The sequence below is a fragment of the Balaenoptera musculus genome, chromosome 3, assembly GCF_009873245.2.
Source record: "Balaenoptera musculus isolate JJ_BM4_2016_0621 chromosome 3, mBalMus1.pri.v3, whole genome shotgun sequence".
Lineage (NCBI taxonomy): Eukaryota > Metazoa > Chordata > Mammalia > Artiodactyla > Balaenopteridae > Balaenoptera > Balaenoptera musculus.
This window is the reverse complement of record NC_045787.1, coordinates 69,282,817-69,307,159: the sequence shown is the minus strand read 5'-3', so window position 1 is coordinate 69,307,159 and position 24,343 is coordinate 69,282,817. Positions and strand designations below refer to the sequence as shown.

General features: G+C 33.3%; 1 protein-coding gene across 8 annotated transcripts in view; it reads left to right on the top strand.

Annotated features, from left to right (window-relative positions):
• The window catches only part of TMEM161B (transmembrane protein 161B), a 68,675-nt gene extending 47,211 nt beyond the window's left edge, over window positions 1–21,464 (top strand). For 4 of the 8 annotated variants that reach the window (XM_036845987.1, XM_036845989.1, XM_036845985.1 and 1 more), the window contains 7 exons: window positions 9,755–9,906; window positions 10,366–10,426; window positions 10,926–11,066; window positions 13,776–13,889; window positions 17,604–17,778; window positions 18,782–18,878; window positions 20,056–21,462. In XM_036845987.1, coding sequence (XP_036701882.1) covers window positions 9,755–9,906; window positions 10,366–10,426; window positions 10,926–11,066; window positions 13,776–13,889; window positions 17,604–17,778; window positions 18,782–18,878; window positions 20,056–20,333 — 1,018 coding nt within the window. In that variant the 3' untranslated portion in view covers window positions 20,334–21,462. Of the gene's footprint in view, window positions 1–9,754; window positions 9,907–10,365; window positions 10,427–10,925; window positions 11,067–13,775; window positions 13,890–17,603; window positions 17,779–18,781; window positions 18,879–20,055 lie in introns of all 8 variants that reach the window. The other 4 variants (XM_036845981.1, XM_036845988.1, XM_036845982.1 and 1 more) reach the window with 4 other exon arrangements.
• Window positions 21,465–24,343: the final 2,879 nt, after the last annotated feature.

Here is a 24,343-nt window from a genome sequence, read left to right as displayed (position 1 = left end):
CTAGATGAGGGAAATTTGCCATTTTTAGAAGTAAAAATTAAGCCTGTTCACTATTTCAAAGCTCTTATCTCCAGCTCAAAGATAAATATATTTAAAATACTTCCTACTGTGTAAATCTTCCTACCTGTCCTTGATTTTTCTTTTCTGTTGTAATTTTTGTATCTATAAATTATGACCTAATTCCAGTTGTGAAATACATTGACATTAAATTAGAACTTTACAAATGTCAGCCACATGGCAGAAAAAAATATATTCCATCCCTAACATTCTCTTTATTTCAGGGGTTGAGATTTTATAATATAAAACAAAATAAGCTAACACCCAAAGTAGGTGGCCCGTTTAGCTAGGACTGAGGGGTTAATTAACAAGGGGGAAAATTATTAAAAAGAAAATGACTATTTGCATCAATGGTTTTGCATTTATAGTTTTGAATATTTACTAATATAATATTCTTTATGAAAGCCTAATGTACAGGATGATCTATGAAAGTAATAATAGCAAGATAAAGGTAGGGAGAAGCATTTACTCAAGTGAAGGTACTTGGCCATTATTTCCATTAAGTCATAAATAAATAAATGTTATATTTTTACCTAGTAAGTGTTTTTTGTTATACATGTACTGATAGAAGCCTAATTTTGGTATTATCATAATGTTATTTACATTATTGAGTTGTATTTGTGTACCAAAGGGTTAAAAATAACTATATCTAATTTACTTGGAAATTGTGGACAATTAGTAAAGAAAGATCAGATCAAAGGAAATAGCTCTTAGAGAAATTTTATTTTGAAAGCCGTTTCTATAGTATTTCATGTGTAGTTTATTATTTATTTTTCTATATGAATAACTTATTGTTAATAAGCATATTCATGGGATTAGAGAATAAAAGGATGTTTCTTCCTTATTTAGAAACAATCCATTATATAAGTATTAGAGAAATTTGGTAAGTATCTCAACCAGAAACTTTGTTAATCTCTTAGCTAGTACAGAAAGTCTCTATAAGTGATCTCAAAAGAAAGTTACCACAGTTGTTAGTGAGGAACTAAATGTGTTACCATAATGTAGTTATTTCTCCTGTCTCTTTAAAAAAAAAGCCAGATTTGTATTCTGATATGTCTAATGCTAACAAAAGTCTTCTTTTTAGGAGATTTTTGTTTAGTCTATACTGTTTGGGTCTGTTATATATTAATTGAATAAAATACACATTGCTCTAAAAATTTGGTAGGATAAGCAGTTGAGTTTTGAGTTGAAACATAATGAAGCATCTACAAAATAAAATCCGAGAATAGACTTCAGTTGGTTCAGCAAATCTTTATGTAACTCTTGGCCAGTTTCTTCTTGACCAGGAATGTACTGTTAAGGGTTGTTGCTGGAAAATACTCAGATTTTTTTCTTATTTTATAGGGAATGTATAGCTGTTAGAAAAGCTGCCTATTTACTTCTCTATAAAATAGGTGAAATACTTGTTCTGTTCTGTCCTGGGTGTAGGTATGTCACATCTTGGCCAGTGAAAGACTTAGACTGTATTGAAATCTTAAGGTTTTTATGATCATAGTGTTTAACAAGCATGGAAAGCTTTTCTAACAGTTGGTTAATGTTAATCATCATTAACATTTTACTATTTTAATTCATAGGACATGGAAATAATCTCAGTGCATATGTGTTTTACACTGTGAATTTGTGTGTAGTTTAGGTTCTGTTAAACTCTAGGACATAATATACTTTTTTCCAGAGTGGGGGTACATTGTAGATCAAGATTTTATTAAAATCTAGATTGAATTTTCCAAAATGTTAACTTTTATTAAATACTATATATACATTGTTTATATAGACAAAAAGTACTAAAAGTGTTGTATTAAAAACCAAGAGTCCCTTACCTTCTTGCCACTTCTTCTGGTCCTGTTTTAGCTGTTTATTCTGGCTTTAAAATTTTTTTCATATTTCTAAGTATAATGCTTATACTTCTGACACTTAATTCATCACTTGTAATAGTTGAGGACTTTTCTTAAACTGTCATCCTCTGTTTTCTCTTTTTTATGTTCTTAATATAGTTACTTTACAATTTTTGTTGAAATCAGTTCAGTGATTTTTAAAAATTTATTTATTTTATTTATTTTGGCTGCATTGGGTGTGCGTTGCTGCACGTGAGCTTTCTCTAGTTGCGGCAAACGGGGCTACTCTTCATTGTGGTGCACGGGCTTCTCATTGCGGTGGCTTCTCTTATTGCGGAGCATGGGCTCTAGGCGCTCGGGCTTCAGTAGTTGTGGTTTGCGGGCTCTAGAGCACAGGCTCAGTAGTTGTGGCGCACGGGCTTAGTTGCTCCGCGCCATGTGGGATCTTCCTGGGCCAGGGCTCGAACCCGTGTCCCCTGCATTGCCAGGCGGATTCTTAACCACTGCACCACCAGGGAAGCCTTCTGATTATTACACCTATATAAATATTGTTCATATGTGAGCATTATAAGATATTATATCTTCTTTTGCAGTTTTTTCATTAATTAATTTTTTTTAATTTACTTATTTTTCTTTGTGTTTATTATTAATTCCACTAGCTTTTCAAAATAGTTATTTCACAACGTCACTTATAATTTGTATTAGTTCCTCTTCCATCCCACCCCCACCCCCACAGAGATACCCTTCCCAGAGACCTCTGTTCTCTGGCTTTTATCTGGACTGGTTGACCTTTTGGCTTGCTACACAACTATCATCCTGGGACTTATTTTTGTTGTCATCCTAGGAATTCCCTTTGCCTTTCTCCCAAGTTTAATTTCCCATTTCCAGGAATCAGTGTTTTTCTCTTTCTTGGTTTGTTCAAATGTTTTGGTGGAGCATTTTACGCATGTGAGGTAACGAGTTTTAGACTTTGCAGTTTTGAAAGTGTCTTAATTCTCTGCTCTCATTTATTTAATTGATATTTTGGTTGAATAGTGAATTCTGGGTTGTCAGTATTTTTCTTCATAATTTTGCAGACATTGCTCCATTGTCCTCAGTGTCAAAAGTTGCTGTTAAGAAGTACAATGTCATGATGTTTAATCTTTTGCATATGACTTGTTTTGCTTTATTTTTCTTTTTTTTTTTTTTTAATTATTTATTTATTTATTTTTGGCTGTATTGGGTCTTCGTTTCTGTGCGAGGGCTTCCTCTAGCTGTGGCAAGCGGGGGCCACTCTTCATCGCGGTGCGCGGGCCTCTCACTATCGCGGCCTCTCTTGTTGCAGAGCACAGGCTCCAGACGCGCAGGCTCAGTAATTGTGGCTGACGGGCCCAGTTGCTCCGCGGCATGTGGGATCTTCCCAGACCAGGGCTCGAACCCGTGTCCCCTGCATTAGCAGGCAGATTCTCAACCACTGCGCCACCAGGGAAGCCCCTATTTTTCTTTTCAGAAGGTTTTCACAGTCTTCTCGTTATTTGTCTGGTTTTTGAAGGTTTATGATCATGTGCCTTGTTGAGAATCTTTTTTCATTCTTTGTGCTGGGCTTTTGGTAGGCTCTTAATTTGGAAACTTCAAGATTGGAAATTATCTTGTACTATGTCTCTGATAGTTTTTTCCCTTCTGTAATCCTCCCATCCCCTGTTCTCTTTCTCCCTCTCACTTTTGTTAGTCGGATATTGTGCCTCCTGGATTGATCATCTCATTTTATCACCCTTTCTGCTTTCTTATATCTGTGCCACACTACAGCTCAAGGTAGCTTGTATACTTGGCAAATGAGTTATAGTAGTAAGCGCTATGAGTTCAAAAGAGGAAGGGAAGGGTCTGGGCGGAAGAGGTAAATTGTAAGCTTCATGAAGGATGTGGAGCTTGAGCTGAGCCTTTGATTAGGTAGAGGGAAGGGAAGAGGGTAGTTCAGGTAATAAGTTATGATCCAAGACAGTATAACTGTTACATTTAGGCAATGGTAAATACACTGTTCTGATTTAAGTGGAGGTTTGGGGACTATTGAATGAAAGCTTGAACATATGGGCGTAGCTAGATCATAGTGTACATATCAGAATATTGTTTGTGTGTTTACACTGTGGGTTATGGGAAGGTTTTGTTCCAACATGGAGCTCAATAAGTAGTTGGTTTTAAGCTTTATCTACTCTTCAGTATGAATTCAAGATGTAGGCATTATAACCTGGATTTGGTTGCATCTAATTTTGTTTTTTTTTTCCCTTTAGTGTTGACATATTTCGTAATTTATTTAATAAATCTGTGGTAACAAAATTTGGCAGTAGGTATAATCTTTGAGAAATTTCATTTTGGTCATTTGATATCACTTTTGGCTAAAGATGTTATTTTGCTTTGTAGTGTAAGTGAAGGAGTTGGAAATTGTACCTTTATAGACTCTAGTATCCATTTTCAGTAAAAATGAAGCAGTGTTTTTCCAACCTGGGCTTGGGGCCCTCAGGCAATGAGAGAGATCATAGCTAAATCTCAAAAGCATTTCATTTGTGGTTTTGGAGTTTTTATGTTTTGTTTTTAAATCTTTTTCCTTTTTCCTTGTTATCTCCTAATATGTAAGCTCTTCGTTAGAATGCCAAGAAAGAGATGGACCTGTAGTGTTTGATAGTAGTAAAATGAACCACTAGCTTTGTTTCTTTTATTTTTAAGTTTCAGAGAAGAGATAGATGAGTAAGGAGCATGGGATTCAGAATATCCTGGAGAGAAAAGTTTGAGCATCTGTATTCTAGAATCTCATCACCACTCTTAAACAGTGTTTTGTGTTTCATAAAACTGCATCTTGAAAGTTGAAAGTTAGATGAAGTTTCTTTTAAGACTTGTAAAATTGTTCTTAACTTGCTGTCTTAGAAAACTTGGTACTCTACTTCATTGTAAGAAAAGCTACTATTTGCATGGGGAAAAGCTCCAGTAGTCCCCTTTAATTAAAAATCAGATTTTTTCTTTGTTACTTGCTTTTGTATTGTTTACACTTAATCTGGCTTAACTCTTATTGAAGTGATTAATATCACTTATTAATCATAAATATGATTAGGTTATGCTTTTAAAATTACATAATTTTAAAAATAATTGTAGTATAGACTCTTATAGTGCTGTTCTCTCCTATAAGGAGAAGTTCAGAAGATTAACCAGGGAAGTCTTAACTTTGTAGTTTTTCTTTATTAATTGAACTACTAAAAAAATCATTCGTAATGTAAATTTAAACTACAATGTGTTTATTACTTTGGTTAATTAGAAAACTCTTCCAAGAGCTTAGTTTATGCAAGATGGTTTAGAGTTATGCTTTGTAACCTTTTTTTTTTTTTTTTTTCTGCCTGCACACACAGCTGACTCCTCTCAGAGGCATCTTTCATTACAAACAATATATCTTCACCTAGGTTAATGGGATGGGTGTGCCCTGATGGTGGGGCAGGTCCTGCCTTTATCTCCCCTAGCTGGAGACTGGTGATTACTGTCAGAGTTCTGACCTGGATACATAGTCTTCCTAAATTTTTTTCCCTGTAAAGTCTTTTTACTTTAAGCAACTGTAGACTACCAGTGTCTTTGATGTGAGAGTATAAATGCAAAAAGTCTGAAATGAATGATATTCTTACAGAAAAGGAGGAGAAAATAGTGGTAGGATATATGCAATGATTAAGTTATAGAAAAGTTTAAAAAATTCACATCACATCTTAAAATGACATGGAAACTAAATGTGCTTTGTTAAACCCCCATCAATCATTTTAATTGAAATTGACATCCTATCAATTTGACAGCCCTACTTAAGCTTAATATAACAAAATCATGCCAACTTCTGCAGTGATGTAGTATAGTCTTATTGCTTGTAAATGATTTAGTAGTTGTTAGCCAAAATAGGAAGAGGATTGACAACTATGTTTAGGGGAAACTTGAACAATAATGTTAGGTGATTTTAGAAAGAATTTCGAAGGAATAAGACATGGAAATACCACAAAATTCTTCATTACAAAGTAAGAACTAGAGTGTAAATATCACTCTTTAAATTCTTACTATAATTTGCAAAGATTGTTGGTTTTACAGATATATAAGACTTGAGGATTTATTTCCCTTGTTGTAAAATAATTTAGCTTCCCTTTTCCCCTGATGTTCAATATCATAGAAAACCTGACATCTATTATTATGTGGATTAGCTCTTTTACTTCAGTAGAGTTTCAGATATCTGTGTATTGCAGTACTCTATAACCAGAGTACTGCAGAGTTAAACTGAGCAAGATAACCTTGTGTCAGGGTGCTGAATATTTAATGGAGGAAATAATGTAAACCAGTGGCATTTCCATGTTTATTAGTTTTAATTTTTACATTAGAGCAGTAATTTGTTAATAAGAACCTACTGTATAGCACAGGGAACTCTATTCAGTACTCTGTAATGACCTATATGGGAATAGAATCTAAAAAAGAGTGGATATGTGTATATGTATAACTGACTCACTTTGCTGTACAGCAGAAAGTCACACAACATTGTAAATCAACTATACTCCAATAAAAAAATTTAAAAAAGAAGTAATTTGTTCAAATACTTGACCATTTTATATATATATATATATATATATAAAATATGTATACATATATATATATATATGTAACCTGAGTTATGGTGAATATAAGAAGACATTTTTATTTTTTTAACTATATGGATTAAAAAAAATTTTTTTTATTTTTGGCTGTGTTGGGTCTTCGTTGCTGTGCGCGGGCTTTCTCTGGTTGTAGCAAGCGGGGGCTACTCTTTGTTGTGGTGTGCAGGCTTCTCATTGCGGTGGCTTCTCTTGTTGTGGAGCACTGGCCCTAGAGCTCACGGGCTTCAGTGGTTGTGGCTTGCAGGCTCTAGAGCACAGGCTCAGTAGTTGTGGTGCACGGGCTTAGTTGCTCCGTGGCATGTGGGATCTTCCCGGGCCAGGGCTCGAACCCGTGTCCCCTGCATTGGCAGGCGGATTCTTAACCACTGCGTCACCAGGGAAGCCCCAACTATATGGATTTTTAATTTCCAAATCTCTTTAAAAAGATAGTTCTCTCTAAACATAATAACAAAGATATTAATTTTTTAAAAATTTTCATTGGAGTATAGTTGATTTAAGAAGACATTTAGAATGAAAGTAAGCATACCTGGTAGATGTCTTCAGAAGGTGTATGCCTAAATTCTATAGTATTTCTGGTTATATGGATCCTAAAGCATGTATTTGTTATAGCAAATATGAAAACATGCAGAGGTCTTTGTAGTCAAAAAGTTAATAGGGTATTATCTAGCTTTTCATGATCTGGTTTTGTTTGTCTTAAAAGGAAATCAGGTACTTAATTTATAGAATGTAGAATTATAAGTAATATTATAATAGTCTGTAAAGAAATATATTAAAAAGTTGAAATAAATTCCTGGTATAGCAATTTTTAGATTGTACCTCCACCTTGCATGTAGATTGTATTCTGAAATGCTTGGAAATAAAATAATCTTCTTTTTAGAGAAATAATGCGATAAATGGCATTTCCTTTCAGATTAGCCCATGAAAGTGCATTTGATCTATAATTAGCACACAAGACCACATTTTTTTTCCAAAGAAAATAATTCTATTGCTAGTAAGTAATTAGGAAAATAAATTTTAGCAAGTATTTATCTTGAATCATGGAATTTGAGAAAGAGCAGAGAGGTTTGTGTGAAAGGGAGATTAGCTAGAGTGGGATTAACTGAGGTGAGAACAGTGAAAGTCAGGAAGGGGGATGATACTCACGGAAAAATGAGGTGCTTGACTAAAGGAGGTTAATAAAGACACTTCCCATCACACACTTCGGAGGGCCTCGTTGCCCCAGGAATAGGTGGATAAAAGTGAGCTATTCTTATACTTCATTTTTTTGTTTGTTTTGTTTTTACATTTAAAAGAGGGAACTATCTTCTAAATAAGCCTTAAGAAAACAAAGCCTAAGCCTTTATAAAACTTAGAACATCCTTCAAATTTATAACCCTGAGTGGTAAATAATTTGTATTTTTGTTATTACCATTGATAAAAGCAGATCTTAGATTAAAACTTTTTCTATATTATTTTTTTACTTTGAGTATATTATCCCAGAGAAAGAATTGTTTTTATCTCATTCTTCAAAAGGTCTGTTTACAGTTAAAGCATAGAATTAATAGTTTCAGCTTACCTAAACTACCATGTAAAACATTATTTCTATGGCAAAATTTGTTCACTGATTGTTTGAGTACCTACTATGTGCCAGGCACTTCTTTTGGTGCTCTAACTAAGCAGTGCGCAAGAGACAAGAATCCTTGATATGGAGTTTACATTCTAGTAGAGATTTATTTCAAGTTGCATTTGAAAGATACAAGAAAGTCATCTGTCTTTATTACCTTCTTGTTGGCTTACTTAGGGTAGGTGCCCGTAAGCTTTAGAGCAGCTGGGACTCTACATTTATATCCAGTATCCTAGGTAGGATCTTAATAGAGACTGGGTAATAACTATATTAGCATATTTTAAATAGGCAACAAAGGACATCTTCCTTTTAAAGAGCAAGGACGAGCGTCCTTATCCTTGCCCATCCATTCCTTAATAAGAATACTTCTGACTGTGAGGATGTTTGAATGAACTATTTACTTCTGTCAAGGCAGCTCTATTTTTAAAATGATTTCATGTGTTGCTGCTAACTACCACATAGCTTAGGTGCTGTATACAGTATCTTAGAGGCAGTATACTAAGTTGTTAGCTGAACATACTCTGGATCCAGACTGCCTAGATTTAAATCCCAACTGCCTCTGATCTAGCTGTGTGATCTTGGGCAAGCTATTTAACCTATCTGTGCCATAGTTTTTTTAAAATCTGGAAAAGTAATGATAATAGTTGGCTAATGTAAGGATGAAATGAGTTAATTGGTAATGCTTAGCACTTGTCAAGTACTAAATGACAGCTGCTATTATTTCCTATGCTTGACATATAATTTATGTAAAAGTTGCTTTTCTAGATTTTTTTGGCCAAGCACCTTATTTTGTTTGGTGGGTTTATGCTTTCAAGGAGAACAATTTGGTATACTGGAAATCTGGATTCTAGCTGTGGATCATCCACTGATTTGCTCTTGATTTGATTAATTACTAAGTGGGGGGGAGGGCTCAGATAAAATAGTCTCTTTAGTATTTTCATATAAAATTTAAATATTTAAAAATAGGTGAGCATGTTGAGCCTTTGGTTGTTTTTGAGTACTCAACAGGAACTTGTTTAAAGTATTTTGTTTTGTCATACTGTGAAATGGTGATCCCAGATGCTTATTTAGTTTTTGTGCCACAGCTTACACATTGGCTATTAGTAATTCTCAAATTTTGAATTAGTGGATGATTTACAGATGATTCCTATGATGTGTGTTTAATTCTAAATATAAACTACTTGACAGACATGCCCAATAAAAGGTAGTTCTCTAAGATAACTGGTACCTTGGCTTTTCTGAGAACTATTTCATAATAGTTTCACTGAGAACCTATTTCATAAAATTATTGTAATAACCTCCTAGTAAATTTGAGTTAGATAAAGTAGAAATACATTCTTTCCCTAATTACAGCTTAGTATGTGTATGTACACTTTTTATTAATTTAAAAATGTTATAAACTTCACTTAGATTTGCTTTGTTTTTATGTCCTATTTTCTGGAAGACTATTCAGATTTTCATAAGTTTTTCACTTACTTCCAAACGGCACTTTGTAGATAAGCATGTTGTAGCATCAAAATGAATGTTGTAGTCAAATTTTATTGGGAGTTCAGGCCCTGTAAAGATGGTTGTGTTTAACTTCCACAAAGTTATTTGTGGTTTTTCCTGAACTTTTCCTTCTGCAGCAAAGTTCTATTTTCATTAACTACACACTATTTTAAAGTAGAAGATGGTGGTGAAAGATCAGTCTGTGTTACCTTTGGATTTTTTTTCTTTGTGAAAGCAATGGCAGTCTTGATTGTAACAGAAAACTATCTGGAATTTGGACTCGAAACAGGTAATAATTTCATATCTGTTAAGTTTTTAAAATTAGGTTTGAGGCATATGTTCTGTAATGTTCTAAATAATTAACCTTTATTATTCTTAAGATCTTTTTTTTGGTTTTTTTTTTTTTAGCTAAGTTTTTGCTACCTTTTTCCAAAAATGCTGTTCCCTCCCCATTTTTTCCTTAAAGTTAAGTAAGTTTCACCAATGCTAAAGTTGACTCACATAGATAAAGATGCAAATTTTAATGCAAATTTTATGCATACTCATGGAATGTACAAATATCAAAGGGATGTTTTCAAAGACTATTTCTCCTAATAACTAAATTTTATTGCATTATGACATACTAATTAGCACATGAAAGAGCTATGCTCATCACTTCAAAATTTAAGATGTTTGGTTTTCTAGCATTTTATTTCCAAAGATTCTGTATTTTACCCCTATGATAAGAGTAAATTTTTTCCCCCTACAGGGTTTACAAATTTTTCAGACAGTGCGATGCAGTTTCTCGAAAAGCAAGGTTTAGAATCTCAGTAAGTTTTTTTAAATTAATTATTATTCGGATTTAATTTTTTCCATATTTGGTAAAATAGCATTTACTATAAGTGATTCTTTGTTTTTAATCAGTGAAAGTTCTTTTTTAAGTAGGACTGTCTCTTTTTTAGCAATATTCTTACTCATGTTTTTTACATTTGTATAAAGTATCTTTTATAGAATTCTCATTTGAATTTGCTCTTATTTAACTTAATTCCCCTTCTACTAGAGACTAAACGAAATTTATGAATCACGTGTTATTTTCTATGTTGAACATGTAGGTTAGATTGTTAAAACTGTGGCTTAAGAGATGTCTGATTTACTTTATACTTCACCAAAATCCTTTATGGGTGATTGAATAAGAGCAGTCTTTTTGTAGGAGTTTACTTTGTATTACTGTTATTATTGTGGTTTGTAAAGTAATTGATTAGAAGAATGGAAATTTCTAGAAAGTTAACTTCAAAAGTTTATCAGCTTTTTTAAAAATTTTATTTTTAGGGGTCCTGTTTCAAAACTTACTTTCAAATTTTTCCTGGCTATTTTCTGTTCACTCATTGGGGCTTTTTTGACATTTCCTGGATTACGGCTGGCTCAAATGCATCTGGATGCCCTGAATTTGGCAACAGAAAAAATTACACAGTAAGCGGAAAATGTACATAAGCACATGCAGATAAATATATGTTTTCCATCTTAATGAAGGTATATTATTGTAATGAAATCATAAATTATTGTATTTAAAATTAATAATCATTTGATGTCACACTTCTTCCTCTTTCTACTATAAGCAAGCTTCTTTCATTCACTTCTAAATTTTAAGTCCTATGTAAAAAAACCCCACTAAATTATTAAATTTCTCTTTTATCTGTTAAAATGGAAATATAAATATTTATGTTAGTTATTTTGAACTCAGAGATGAATGTTTATGATATTGTAATCTCTGCCACTGATCTAAGGATCTATGGAAATTTCTTTAAATCAGAATTTTTAAGTTAAAAATACTTATTTAAATTTCATATAAATAATTTTATTTAAATAATTTAATATTTTTTATTTAAAGTATTTTATTTTAAAATGTTTTGAAAGTAAATCTGTATACATAAGAAATGTTTGTTTTCCTTATATTATTGATCTGTTTGCAAGATTATTTTAGTTTGGGATTGCTAATACTGTACAGTGTTAAATATCATAGATTACTATTTTAGTTTTCAAATGGAGAAATCGTATTTGAATCTCTGCGTATTGTTCAGAGCCCATTTACTATATTATTTGTGGTTGTCACAGATTTTTTGTTGTTGTTGGTGTGGACACCTTGGCAGAGTGACAGATTTTTATCTTCATTTCATATCCAGATCCAAATTTCCAAGTCCTCTTTTTGTTTTGCAGTAGAAGCCTAAGTTGAGAATATTCCATTTTGATATATGTATTTATAGTCATTAAGTTTCTCTGAGTAATCATAATTCCTAACATTTCTGCTCTTTAAAAGCCTATATTTAATGATGCTGATTCTCTAGTCTTTTTACATTCTTATCTCTTACCTATGTCATTTTCCTTTATTTTAATTTTGAAAGTTTTTTTGTGTTTTTCCTTACCTCCATTTTTCTGTATATGCTTTGTGTGTGTATTTACTTATTCTCACCTCCCAGTACACACTCCTTCATCCCTCTTTTTTCCGCTCCTTTGACTCAGCATGCTGTTGGCTACATCCTGCCTTTCTCCCACCATCCGTCTCTCTAATGGCTTCTTTTAAAACAAAACCTGATTCTCCCCCTCCTCTCTACACACACACTTCAGTCCACTAACCCCAGTGTTATGATTTAAATAAGCTGAAAGAGTGGGTGGAGGGGAGCCCTTCACCAGCTACTGAAACCGCTGTGGGCTGCTCCTTGATACTAGAGTGTTCCCTAGCAACACTGCATACCTAATACTGCTGCTTTCTTCCCCTGCACCCGATGGTTTACCCAGGCTGTGGGATGAAAGAATCACTTTATAAAAACATTGAAAGCATTTAGTGGTGGTTTGGGGTTGGGGATGGGGGCACATTTTAGTTTTCTTCTCAGTAAAATGTGGCTTCTTAAGATTTTTCCCTTTGGGAATTTGGAGTTTTATTTTCAGTGTATTGCAAACTCCCCAACCCCAGGCCCCCCCCCCCGCGCCCCCTCCCACACACACACACATTGTGTTGTAGCACTCTGCCCGGATACAGGGTGTGGGAAGCTAGTTTTGTTGTGAGAGCAGCATGACTGGCACAAAGCAGCATTCTCCTTACCCCCATGGCCAGGCAGTAGGACTTGTTTCAGTGCCAGAGCTTAGATCCAGAGTTCCACCTCTCCCTGTCAGGTGTTCATGGTTTCCTGATCTGGCCATTTGCTCACATAAGTCACTATCACTTGCACTGTAGTGGTATTTTAAAGTGTGTGTGTGTGTATTTTAAAACCTCCAGTTTAGCTCCCCCAGCATGGTTGGTAATAAAAGCAGTACATGGTAATAAAATAGTCTGAAGAATTTTGTCTTTCTGAAATAAGGACAGTCTTTACCAGTCATCTATCTCTGTAGGATACAAACTTGGGACAACAATTAACAATGACATTACATCTCACACCTGAAACCTTTTGCTGTATTGGGTATTTTGCCTTGTAGGAGTAATGTAAATTTCCTTGGTTTTTATAGGATAGGGAAATTAATTTCAGGTATGTTCTTAATGCTTCAAGAAGAAATAAAAATGTGAGTCATTTATGGTTTTAACAATGTAATTAAAACATACATGTTCATTACATATTGAAAGTTTCCTCATTTATAAGTAAGTTGCTGCAGTAGCTTCCGTCTGCCATATGCCTACTAGTATTATGGACCTTGCTAATCACTGTCTCTTACTTGGAAATAATGAGAAGGCACTTTGTTTTAGCTGGGCTGAAAAGTATCAAAAGATGACTCCTATACTGAAAATCCATTGGATTCATTGATTGTGCAACGTTAGAGAATCATTTAAGTACCAGTGTATTAAATCAGGGGTACAGTAGGAGATTGTTAAAGAACACTAGAATAGGAGTGAACAGATTTAGATTTTAGTGCTAGATCTCCTTCTAACCTGTAATATTGCCACGAGCGAGTCATTTAACTTTCCTCAATCTAAATGTTCTCATCTGAACAACTAAAATAATGAGGTATTTTTGCAAGGGCTCAAATCAGTGTTAAGTAGTAATGATAAATATAAAATAATGGTGACAATAGTACCTTAGTATAGAATACTGAAAATAAGTTCCTACCTTCATTTTTGAAGTCCCAAAGTTCTGTAGTTTATTAGTGTATTTTGCTCCTGGATTTTTATGTTTATTTCTTACATACTTTCAGAACATTACTTCATATCAACTTCTTGGCACCTTTATTTATGGTTCTGCTCTGGGTAAAACCAATCACCAAAGACTACATTATGAACCCACCATTGGGTAAAGAAAGTGTCCCTTTGTAAGTATGGGTATTTGGGGGCTAATTTTTATTTCATTATATAATCAAAACTTTTCTAAAATGTTAATTACTGTGTTCACGTTTTTTAATGATAACATTAGGACACTGTATTTTTAAAACATTAATAGAAATGTTTAAAAATGTATTATAAAATAGAAACTATAGGTCATCATTTTACCTTCTTGTGATCTTCATTAATGGTTTTGGATGATTATTACGCTGCACTAATATTATCTTGTACAGTTGTAAGTTTTTCTGCTTTTTTAAAGACACTACATTTCTCTTATTTTTTTCTTAATTGTGAAAATTATGGAGGAAAAAATGAGTAGTATAAATGGAAATTCATATATTTAGCCCCTTAAGAGTTGTTAACATTTTCCATATTTGCTTCACTGTTTTTTGTTTTGTTTTTTGATGAAGTAGTTTTTCAAGTAAATTAGAGACATAACATTTTTACCCCTAAGAACTTTAGTATGCATCTCTAAAAAATAAGGATATTTTTCTACATGACAATATTATCATCATAGCTATCAAAATTAAAAATAAAGCCTTAACGTTGTTATCTAATATTAGGTCGTATTTCCCCAATTAGACAACTGTATTTTAACAGAAGAAGGTAACATAGAAACAATTTATTAAAAGACATTAATAACTGTACTTGATATGTTAACTCAGCCTTATGGAACTATGTTAGAGTAATAAAAAGATTCAGGCAGAGCTGGTTCAAACCCCAGTTCTGATCCTCACTAAAACTGTCACTTGAGGGAGATTATTTAACTTCACTGAACCTCTGTTTCCCCATCTGGAAAATGAAGATAATAGTATCCACCTCACAAGGTTATCATTGGAATTAAAAGAACACATGTAATGCAACCGGCTGGAAGTAAGTGCTTAATAAATGTTCCTTTCACTGCTTTGCCTCATCAAAATTAAAATAGAAAATCTTGACTAGTCATTGATTCCACAGTATGCATTTTTTATTATGTATTTCTTTTAGATCCTGGTACAAATTTGTCTTGAAGTGTAGAATCGGTGATGACCATGATTGTTTTTTTTTTAACACCTAATCTTATTGAACTAAGAAAGTATACATTGAAGTCATAACATTTTTTCCCCCACACAAGTAAGCTTTAATGGTAATTTTAACTTGACAGGTTCACTGAGTATTTAAAAGTAATCCTAGGGATCGTAGGTTTCCAGACCAAATCTCAGATAAACTTTTAACCCACAGCTTTGATGCTGAAAGCATTCCTAGTCCTTCCTTGAAGTTTGATCATGGAAGTTGGATTTTATACTTCTGTAATTATGTTTTCTGATTTTATATTTGCCTTAGTTTAACTAAGAAAACAAGGAAACTAGCATTTGTGACATACACCAGTTGTTATGCTGGGTATTGATATTTTACATATTTTATCTCATTCATTCTTATAGTAATTCTCTATTTATGATTGCTGTTCTCATTCCATTTTATAGATGAAATAACAGATTCAGAGGTTAAATAAGTTGGCTAAGGTTATTCAGCCAGATCTGGTGTATGTAAAGCATTTAGTAGTTATACCAACATTCATTTCCCCACTTTTAGCCTACAAAACTATGTACAGATTAGTAGTGAATACTATGCTTAAAGGAAGTAGGAAGAAGGAATTTTCCCCTTGGTATATTAAATTATAGGAAAAATTTTGTTGCACATGAAGACCTAGAGTCCTCTTCCTATAGCTTTATTTCCTTTGTCCCATTCCCTTTCCTGACCTTCATAAACAAAACAGAATTACAGTCATATCTCTGCTCCATTTTATTCTTTTTTTATTTGTCAGATCATTACATTAAGTGATTAGACAGGTGATTTTTAATTTTTGTTTAAACTCCAAAGTCCATGTTGTAGATTGAGAAAAAATGGCTGCCCATCAACCCAGGTTCTTCGTCTGTCACGTGGATTAAATGGTTTGTCAAAGGCCTTTATTTGTAGTCAGAAGCAAAAATGGATAGAATGCAGTTTCAACCTGGAAATGTATTTAAACTCATCCACCCATGTGTTCTGCTTGGGCATCAAAAAAATAAAATGTGGGCAAGCAGAGTCCATATGTGTGTAACCTTGTGAGAAGAAAACCAGAAGAGAACATAGGCGGTGAACCCTAGAATGACTTCAGGAATTTGGAGAAGTTTCTTCTGCCTGTTCTTTACCTATATATTTTGTCCCAGCTCAGACTCTTTCTTGAGATACCCCATCATATCAACTTACCAAATCCTTATGAAGTTGGTTAAATAATCTGAGTTAGCAGTACTATTTAATTAGGGACTGTTATCTAAATCCTGAACTCCTCATAAACAGAGCAGATATTTTTTGATTCACTGCCTTATACCATTCACTTCATTTCTATTACCTGTCTCCCTCAAAGCATGCGTAATAGCTGTCTTCAGAATACTACCAGTCAAGCCTCCTGGTTGTACCACACCAGGGAGCACAGTATTGTCTGTAAGCTCCTGGAAAGGTTCAAGGCTGTGGATGGTCTTGACTTTTGTGTACTGTCAGTCTCACATGACTAATACCTTAATCTCATTGTTCATTACAGTGTAAATGTATTGATAAAAAGTTATGCCTTTATGCTTCCTAACCAACAGTATGTTTCTATTGGAGTTTTATGTCCATGTTCACTCACGACCTTGTAAAAAGGAAACCAAAAGAGAACATACATAATAAAGCCTTTGTTCCATCCCTGTTTTCCCTCCACTTCATAAATAGTTCAGACCAAACTGTACACTTTCACATCTTCTCTGCCTTTTCTGTTTCCTGTACTCTTCTTCAACTTTATTTCCACAGGCAACTTCTATATTGTAGTTTTAGTCCCTTTCCTAGGTGCTTACACTGGACAGAAGGAAGGGGTGATAATGGAGCCTATTTTGGAGCAGAGTGTTGTAAGGTTTTTTATCTTTTCCCACTTGGTCTTCTTTATAGCCATCCATTCTACCCTCATGGTCTTAAGAATTTGGGGGAGACCCCTATAAGTTCCAGATCCTGTCTGGTAGATCACTCCACACATTTCAACAGTCACATATTAAGCACCTGATGTGTGCTAGAGCTTTGAATAGAGTCAGGCATGGTGTAGGCATTATTTTCAAATTACAGTGTTATCTTTTATCAAAGCAGAAACCATGGACCCCAAAAGGACATCAGAATTTACCTCTTCTTTCTAAAGTCCTTTAGGGAACATCTGATTTTGTCAGTATATCAGAATTCTTGATCCCAATCAGGAATTCAGCAGAGTGAAAGATCCTACTCAGGTATTTATATAATCAAACAAAACTGTAGCCAGAAATAGATGGGTTGATAACTTGATAGTTCCACAGGCAAGCTCCTCTGGTTTCCTTCCTTCTTCCTCACAGTCTCCAATTTAAGAGCACCCAACTTCCCTTTTCGTTTTATAGCCGTTTTTCCCCCCATGGAGGGGGGTAGATAGAGAAAAGAATCCCAAGTGTTGCTCTACTTTTTTCTTCTAGATTTATCTCGTACTGTTTTATTTCATGATACATTTATCTGTTAAGCAAGTGAAAGTATCATGTAGGTAAGTCTGTGGTAGAGTGGGATACTTTTTATATCTCCATCTGTAGCTAAGTCTAGATTTCCCCATATCTTAAATGATGAACATTAACACATATAACTAGCATGCTAGCATATTTTGGTCTTTGAGAGCACCATATCAACTTTTTGATCTGTAGAATGACAGAAGCTACATTCGATACTCTGCGACTCTGGTTAATAATCCTGCTGTGTGCTTTGCGGTTGGCCATGATGCGTAGTCACCTGCAAGCTTACTTAAACTTAGCCCAGAAATGTGTGGATCAGATGAAGAAAGAAGCAGGGCGAATAAGCACGGTTGAGCTTCAGAAAATGGTAAGTTTTATACTGCAGTCAAAATGGAAAATAGCAAATACTGAGTTGTAAATGACTATAAATAGATGGGATGATCTTAAACTGACATGTCAGAGACTTTGATTTGATTTTGGTGCTAGGTGAAGAAAGGGTCTCAATTCCCCTTCTTGCCTTAAGTACATTAAGTATCATACAGTTTGGGTTGCAAAGCTGTGGTATATCTACTTTTGCTAAATGGGACTCCCCTAATTGATTTGAAAGACATCACAATATATTGTATAGCCTTTATGACTTAAAGAGTAGGAAATATTAGTTTTAGTGACTCAATGTATTCCTTTTAACATTATTCCAAGTACTTGAACATGAAACATAAAATTTAACTTAACGGGGATTCCGGAGAAGGAAGGTACTAGGAATCCATCCACCATTATAATGGACTGGACCTATAACCTGATCGAGTCTTTTTGAAGAAATGTGGTGTTGGGTCCTCTGTTTTTTACTCTCAAAATTTCATTGTAAGAAGTGTCTATCAAGATGCAAACAACTTTTTTTATGTTTTACCTTTCATGTATTTTCATACTTTGTAATTTTACCTCTGTCGAATATAAATGGGGATTAATGTTTTTATTTATGCTCATATATGACTGTTATTGTTATTTAGTTTGATATTTTAGGTGTCTGTCTTTAGAGATTTTAGCATTTTGTTTTATATGTGAAATAGTAAGTGAATATAGGCCATTTGAATTTTAGTGGTTTTGTTTCTCCAATTTGTATTAATCACTTAAGAACTATTTTTAAGGAATTTATTTTAATATTTTCACATTTTAAAGAACCTTCGAACTGAGCCTTTCTGAAGTCAGTCTGGTGGCATTTATAATGAAGTACAAATTTATTACCATTTAGCTGTCTTCCCATGAAAGGATTATTCATCTCTTAAGCAATTCAGTTTGACAATTATATGAAAGTTTAATTCATTCATAACATGTCAACCGTGTTAGAAACTTAAGAATGTTGTTGGTTGCAGGTCGCTCGAGTCTTTTATTACCTTTGTGTCATTGCACTGCAGTATGTGGCTCCTCTGGTCATGCTGCTTCACACAACCCTGCTTTTGAAAACTCTAGGTAGGCATACCCTGACAACTGGGAAACATGTTGCTTTACTTTCTACCTATAGTTAATAATGCTTTCTGTTACCTACAAAGAATAATCCTCTTAAAATTGTTTTTCTCTTTAAAAGTTTTAAGAGGAAACATACGAAACTTTAAGCTGTGGAAGTTGATTCATTGATTTATCATCTTGATTTTGAAAATTCAGGCCCATATCGTTTTATAATGTTAAAAGAATTGTTTGCTAAAGGTTAATTCTGAGTAACTGGAGTGAACACTTTTCGTCTTAATATTTTGTGTTGTAAGAGAGTGATTTAAGATTTTGTTAGTGCATAACATTTAAATTATTACAAGGTACTTGTAAACTTATGAATTACAGCACCCTTTGGTGAGTTCTGCTTCAGATAACTTACGTTGATAGAGTAAAGATTTCTCAGTGGCAGAACAAAGTTCTCCTGTAAGTCTGTTCACTAAGCAATCCAGCCCATCTGTGGTGTTACTCAAGAATCTTTTGTTGTATTGATCATTTCTTTGCTTAGGTCAGGCAGTCTGCCAGTGTTGGGGTTTTAGAAGCCAAAGGAACTAAAAGCATTATTGGGTGGGCTTATAGATGCTTTAGAGCTGTGATAGATGTAAATGTCCTTCAGGAATCTATGGAACATAAAAGAGTAGCTCAGTTGTAAATTATGTGACTCATATTCTATCCAAAATAGGAAAGTATATGATAAAAATATTTCTGGAAGCTATTAATAATCTCTCACATTGACATCAGAGAGAGTTTCTGAGAAAGAATTTATTCTGATATTCTAGAGGTAGAAAAGATTCTAAGAAGTTATAGAGTCTGTCCCTGTCCCTCCATTAGAGGTAGTTGATTCATGGATTATACAAGAAAAAAAAATGTTTTTGTTATTTTACCAGATTTTAGTGTAGTTAATTAAAAGTAAATTAGATTTTAGCTTTTATATGCACCTCTACTGATAAGGTTAGATTATAGTCTGGTCAAGTTAAGTGAATTTTCCCCAGGTGTGTAGAAAGATTATTATTTTACTTTATTTTCAACATTGAATAATTTGTTGTACCACTAAACTTTTTGTTCTTAATTTCAAATATAAGTTAAAGAATTTATTTATTTTTTCTAAATAAGGAGCTTTGGAATTACTCTTCATGTTTTATTTGTGTCTTGAATTTTCTAGGTAATCATTCCTGGGGGATTTATCCAGAATCTATCTCTACCTTGCCAGTGGATAATAGTCCACCCTCCAATTCTGTTTACTCTGAATTACCATCTGCTGATGGGAAGATGAAGGTAACTGTTACACAAATAACAGTGGCACTGAGCAGCTTAAAAAACATTTTCACTCCTCTGCTTTTTCGAGGACTTCTGTCTTTTCTGACCTGGTGGATTGCTGCTTGTCTCTTTTCTACAAGCCTTTTTGGGCTTTTCTATCACCAGTATCTCACTGTGGCGTGAATCTCAGTTAACAAAAAAGGATATCGAAGTCACACTCTGAATTCAGATACTCGTACCCTTGAAGGTCTGACAAAAACCAGAAGAAAGCAAATACAAAGGAAGGAAAACCATATCAGAATATCTTGTTTTAAATACTTCCTCTGTATTCTCAGGGTGGATTAATGGTATTAATATTTAAAATTATAGAATAGATTGTTAACTGCTATACTGTGGCATTGGAATTTTAACTCCTTGTATTAATGGATGTGAGAGAGCTATCTACAAGTGTAATACTTCTGATGACCTTGGTTTACAGAAACCTCCATCAGTCTTTGAAACTTCTCAGATGACTCCAGTTATTGATTGGTTGCTCTTAATGGTATTAAGGTACTGTTAATATTCATAATGGCTGCCTATAGAACAATCTTCAAACTGAGCCATGCTTTAGGGGAGGGAAAGGAGCTAAAGTCACTTCTGTTGGTAATATGCGAGTCACTCTTCAAACAGCAACAACAGCAAAACCCAACAGAAAGGAATAGCTACTGTATATTACAGTAAAGAAAGCTGCATAGTAATTTTAAATTTAATGGAGTTGTACATGCTTAATATCTACAAGTACTGCTGCTTGAGAGTAGCAAGAATATTGTTTTAAAATGCATTCTAGCCAACTTGAGGGATCTTTTACAATAATTGGCTACATGAACATTTGCAGTCTTGCTATTAGGTTTGGACTGCCCATATTTTATTTTATTCTATGGTCCTAAATATAGTTCTTTTTAATAGTCTAAAGATATTTATCAATATTGATCAAACTTTTAAAAAATTACTTTGTAATCCTGCTGACTACCTGTATGTATTGTACATATATATTATATATTAAATATATAATATATTGAGATTATAAAAGATGAAAATATTGGGTTCTTATAATATTATAAGTTGCTGAATGTATTTTAAAATGTGATTGAATGAGATGTATTTGTATCTAGAAATTTTCTTTCTTTCTGGAACGAGATTAAAATACATTTTGAAAATTCATCTGAGCAAGCGATTTATTTATATTGCCTATGTGTGAGAGTACTTCTGATTTTATAAATACTTAGGTGGTTGCTGCCAAATTAAAATTCTTTTTCTGTCATTTAAAAATAATTAGAACCTTTTGACAGATTTACCAATATTATTTAAACCTATGTTAAATAGGACTTGTTTTAAATTTGTAGTGTTTGTATTTTATTTTTTATTATTTTATTTGTAGTGTTTTTACTTTATAGGGCAGAAATTGAAGTAATTCGAATGAAAAATTCAAATGAAATGGGGAAAAAAAGTAAATTTTTTGGGATGCTTTTTTCCATAGGGAATGAATATAAGAGATAAACAGTTTTGTTTTGTTGGTTTTTTTCCCAAATGAATAGAATTTAATGGTAAATATTCTTTCAAATAACTGTCTTGAGAGGCTATGTATTATGTTTCAGTGCTGTTATCACTATTGAAAGCAATTTTGAAACTCTTATTTTGGAAGTACTTTGAAGGCTTGTGGTTCATATTCATTTGAATAATCTCAGGACAGCAAGTTCCTGTCTTTTGGTGTAGGTTAAATATTTTGAAAATAGATGATATTTTAAATAAGACTGAGTGATAAAGTAAATGCTTAAGTTGGATAAAACTGTTCGGTTGAAATGAATTGTGAATATAGTCTAATGTTAGTTCATGTGTATTTCCAAAAGCAGCATTCCAAATATATCTTGAGATATCAGCATCACTAAAATAAGTATCTTATAACAAGATTACAGTGAAGTATGACATTTATTTTGTTTATGAAAGTTCTTACATGTTGGACTTGAAAAAAATCTCACCTGGTATTTATAACCATTCTTATTAAAAAGCTATACTGTGAAAGTTATAATTAAAGTTATTATTTTGATTTTCAAGGATTGTATAGTGGAGTAATATGGAGGGAAAGGAATAGAATTCATTATTGGATGGAATAACGTATTTTTGAAATACTATTGATTGACTCTTTTTAAACTTGATTCTCCCTAAGTATATTATGAACTTACACAAACTGCTTGTTAACTGAAGTGATGAGTTGGTTTAGGTTTTTTTAGCCTTTTAAAGCAAATTTTGAGAGAATGATAGTTGCAACTACTAACTGGTTTATTTAAGCATGTTGTCTTTGTACCAAGGATTACGTTAAGTGCAAAAGGGTTTGTACTTTATGTAAACCAAGTAATATTTTTTAAATTGAGATATAATTGATATATAATGTTGTATTAGTTTTAGGTGTACAACATAATGATTTTTGATACATGTATGTGTTGTAAAATGATTGCAAATAATATTTTTGAATACCCCAAATTAGGCCAGTAGAATTCTTTTATTTTTTATATTGGACTTTAGTCAGTATAAATGCTTCAGAAGTCAGTTATTTTTATATTTTTGCCAAGTCAACTAGGAACCCGTAAAATCTTGCTTTTACTATGATCTGTAGAATGTTGCTTGACAACTTGTTGGTTCCAGTCCGCCCTCCCCCCACCCCCCGCCCATTGCACTATAAAAATTAGAGCTTATTCTGTTTCCTACTCCCATTGATTTGTCTGAAATGAAAAGCATACAATTTTATCTTAATATCGAATGCATTTTGATTATCTTTGGTATTTTCCCCAGAATTTCAGTTGTTATGCATAAATGACCAGTGCATTCATGCAGTGTGGGCTCATTGTCTTACTGTTTCTAATATAAATATCATTGGTAAAATAGTGACATTTCTTCTTGAGTTTTGATTCAGAAGAGATATTCATCTATTAATGGAATTGATAGGTCCAGGAAGCAATAAGAAGAATTCATTATGAAATCTGTAATTGGAACTTCACTGGATAGATTTATTCTTTCAAATGAAAGATTAACTTCTCAGTATTGTAAAGCATGGGGTCTCAACATTCTCTGAATTCATACACACTTTCTGAGCCATCACATAATTGAAAATGGTCTGTCGTGGTATATGGCTCTATTCAGCAAAATAAAACTAAGTGATTTTTGAATGTGGATCATCCTTTGTCTTCACAGAGCTTTAGGTGGCTTAAAGAATCAGATTATGATCCTAGAGCTTGAACTCAGTGTCTCAAATAGTCATACAATCTCATCTTTTAATTCCCATTTGTCCCGTTATGTCTATACCCTGAGTTTATAGCTGAGCTGGTTATACGCCCTGAAAACTCTGACATGGGCATTAAGGATGATCAAAGAGCTAATGTCAACATTTCCCTTCTTTTTTAAAATTTTCATTGGAGTATAGTTGATTTACAATGTTGTGTTAGTAACCTTTCCCTTCTTTAAAATGGTAAACACTTTACTAATTTCATACCTAAGAAAAAAGAAAACCAGATATAGCCTGTTCATATGATCTTCTTTTGTTACCATTGAACTCCTTTTTAGCTACAGAAGATTACATTGGAAGGGCCTATCTTTAATGATTCAGAGAGTTTGTATTTTTCTATCCTATTGTTGTTTTTTTTTTGTTTGTTTGTTTCTTTTTTCTTTTTCCTTATAACTCCCCGTACGTAGCTACTCCCCTCCTTTCTCCCATTTGGCAAAAGGCTACCCATTTTATAAGTGAAGTAGCAGCACAATTTTCTGGCAAGAATGTTGATCTAAGAATCAGGAAGCATTTCTTCTCATCCCATTTCTTCCTGCAATTAGCTGTTTTTTGCACTTATTAGGCGTTAACCGATACTAATTAAAACTGAATTACCATCACTGTTGACCTCAGGTTTATCATATGTAAAATAAAATAAATAGTTTACATTAAATGTACGGCTATACATTTCCAAACCTGATATTTATTTCTGTTTATGTTAGCATCAGAAAAATGAATAGCTATTTTTGGCTTCAGGAATGATTACAGATCATGTTAGTTAGAGGACATTTATTTATTGTTAGTTGAGAATGACTTTACAAAGAACATTTTCTCCGGGAGTATTTTGGTTTGTACTCAATTATTTGTTTAATAAATATGTATTGAGTGCCTATAATAT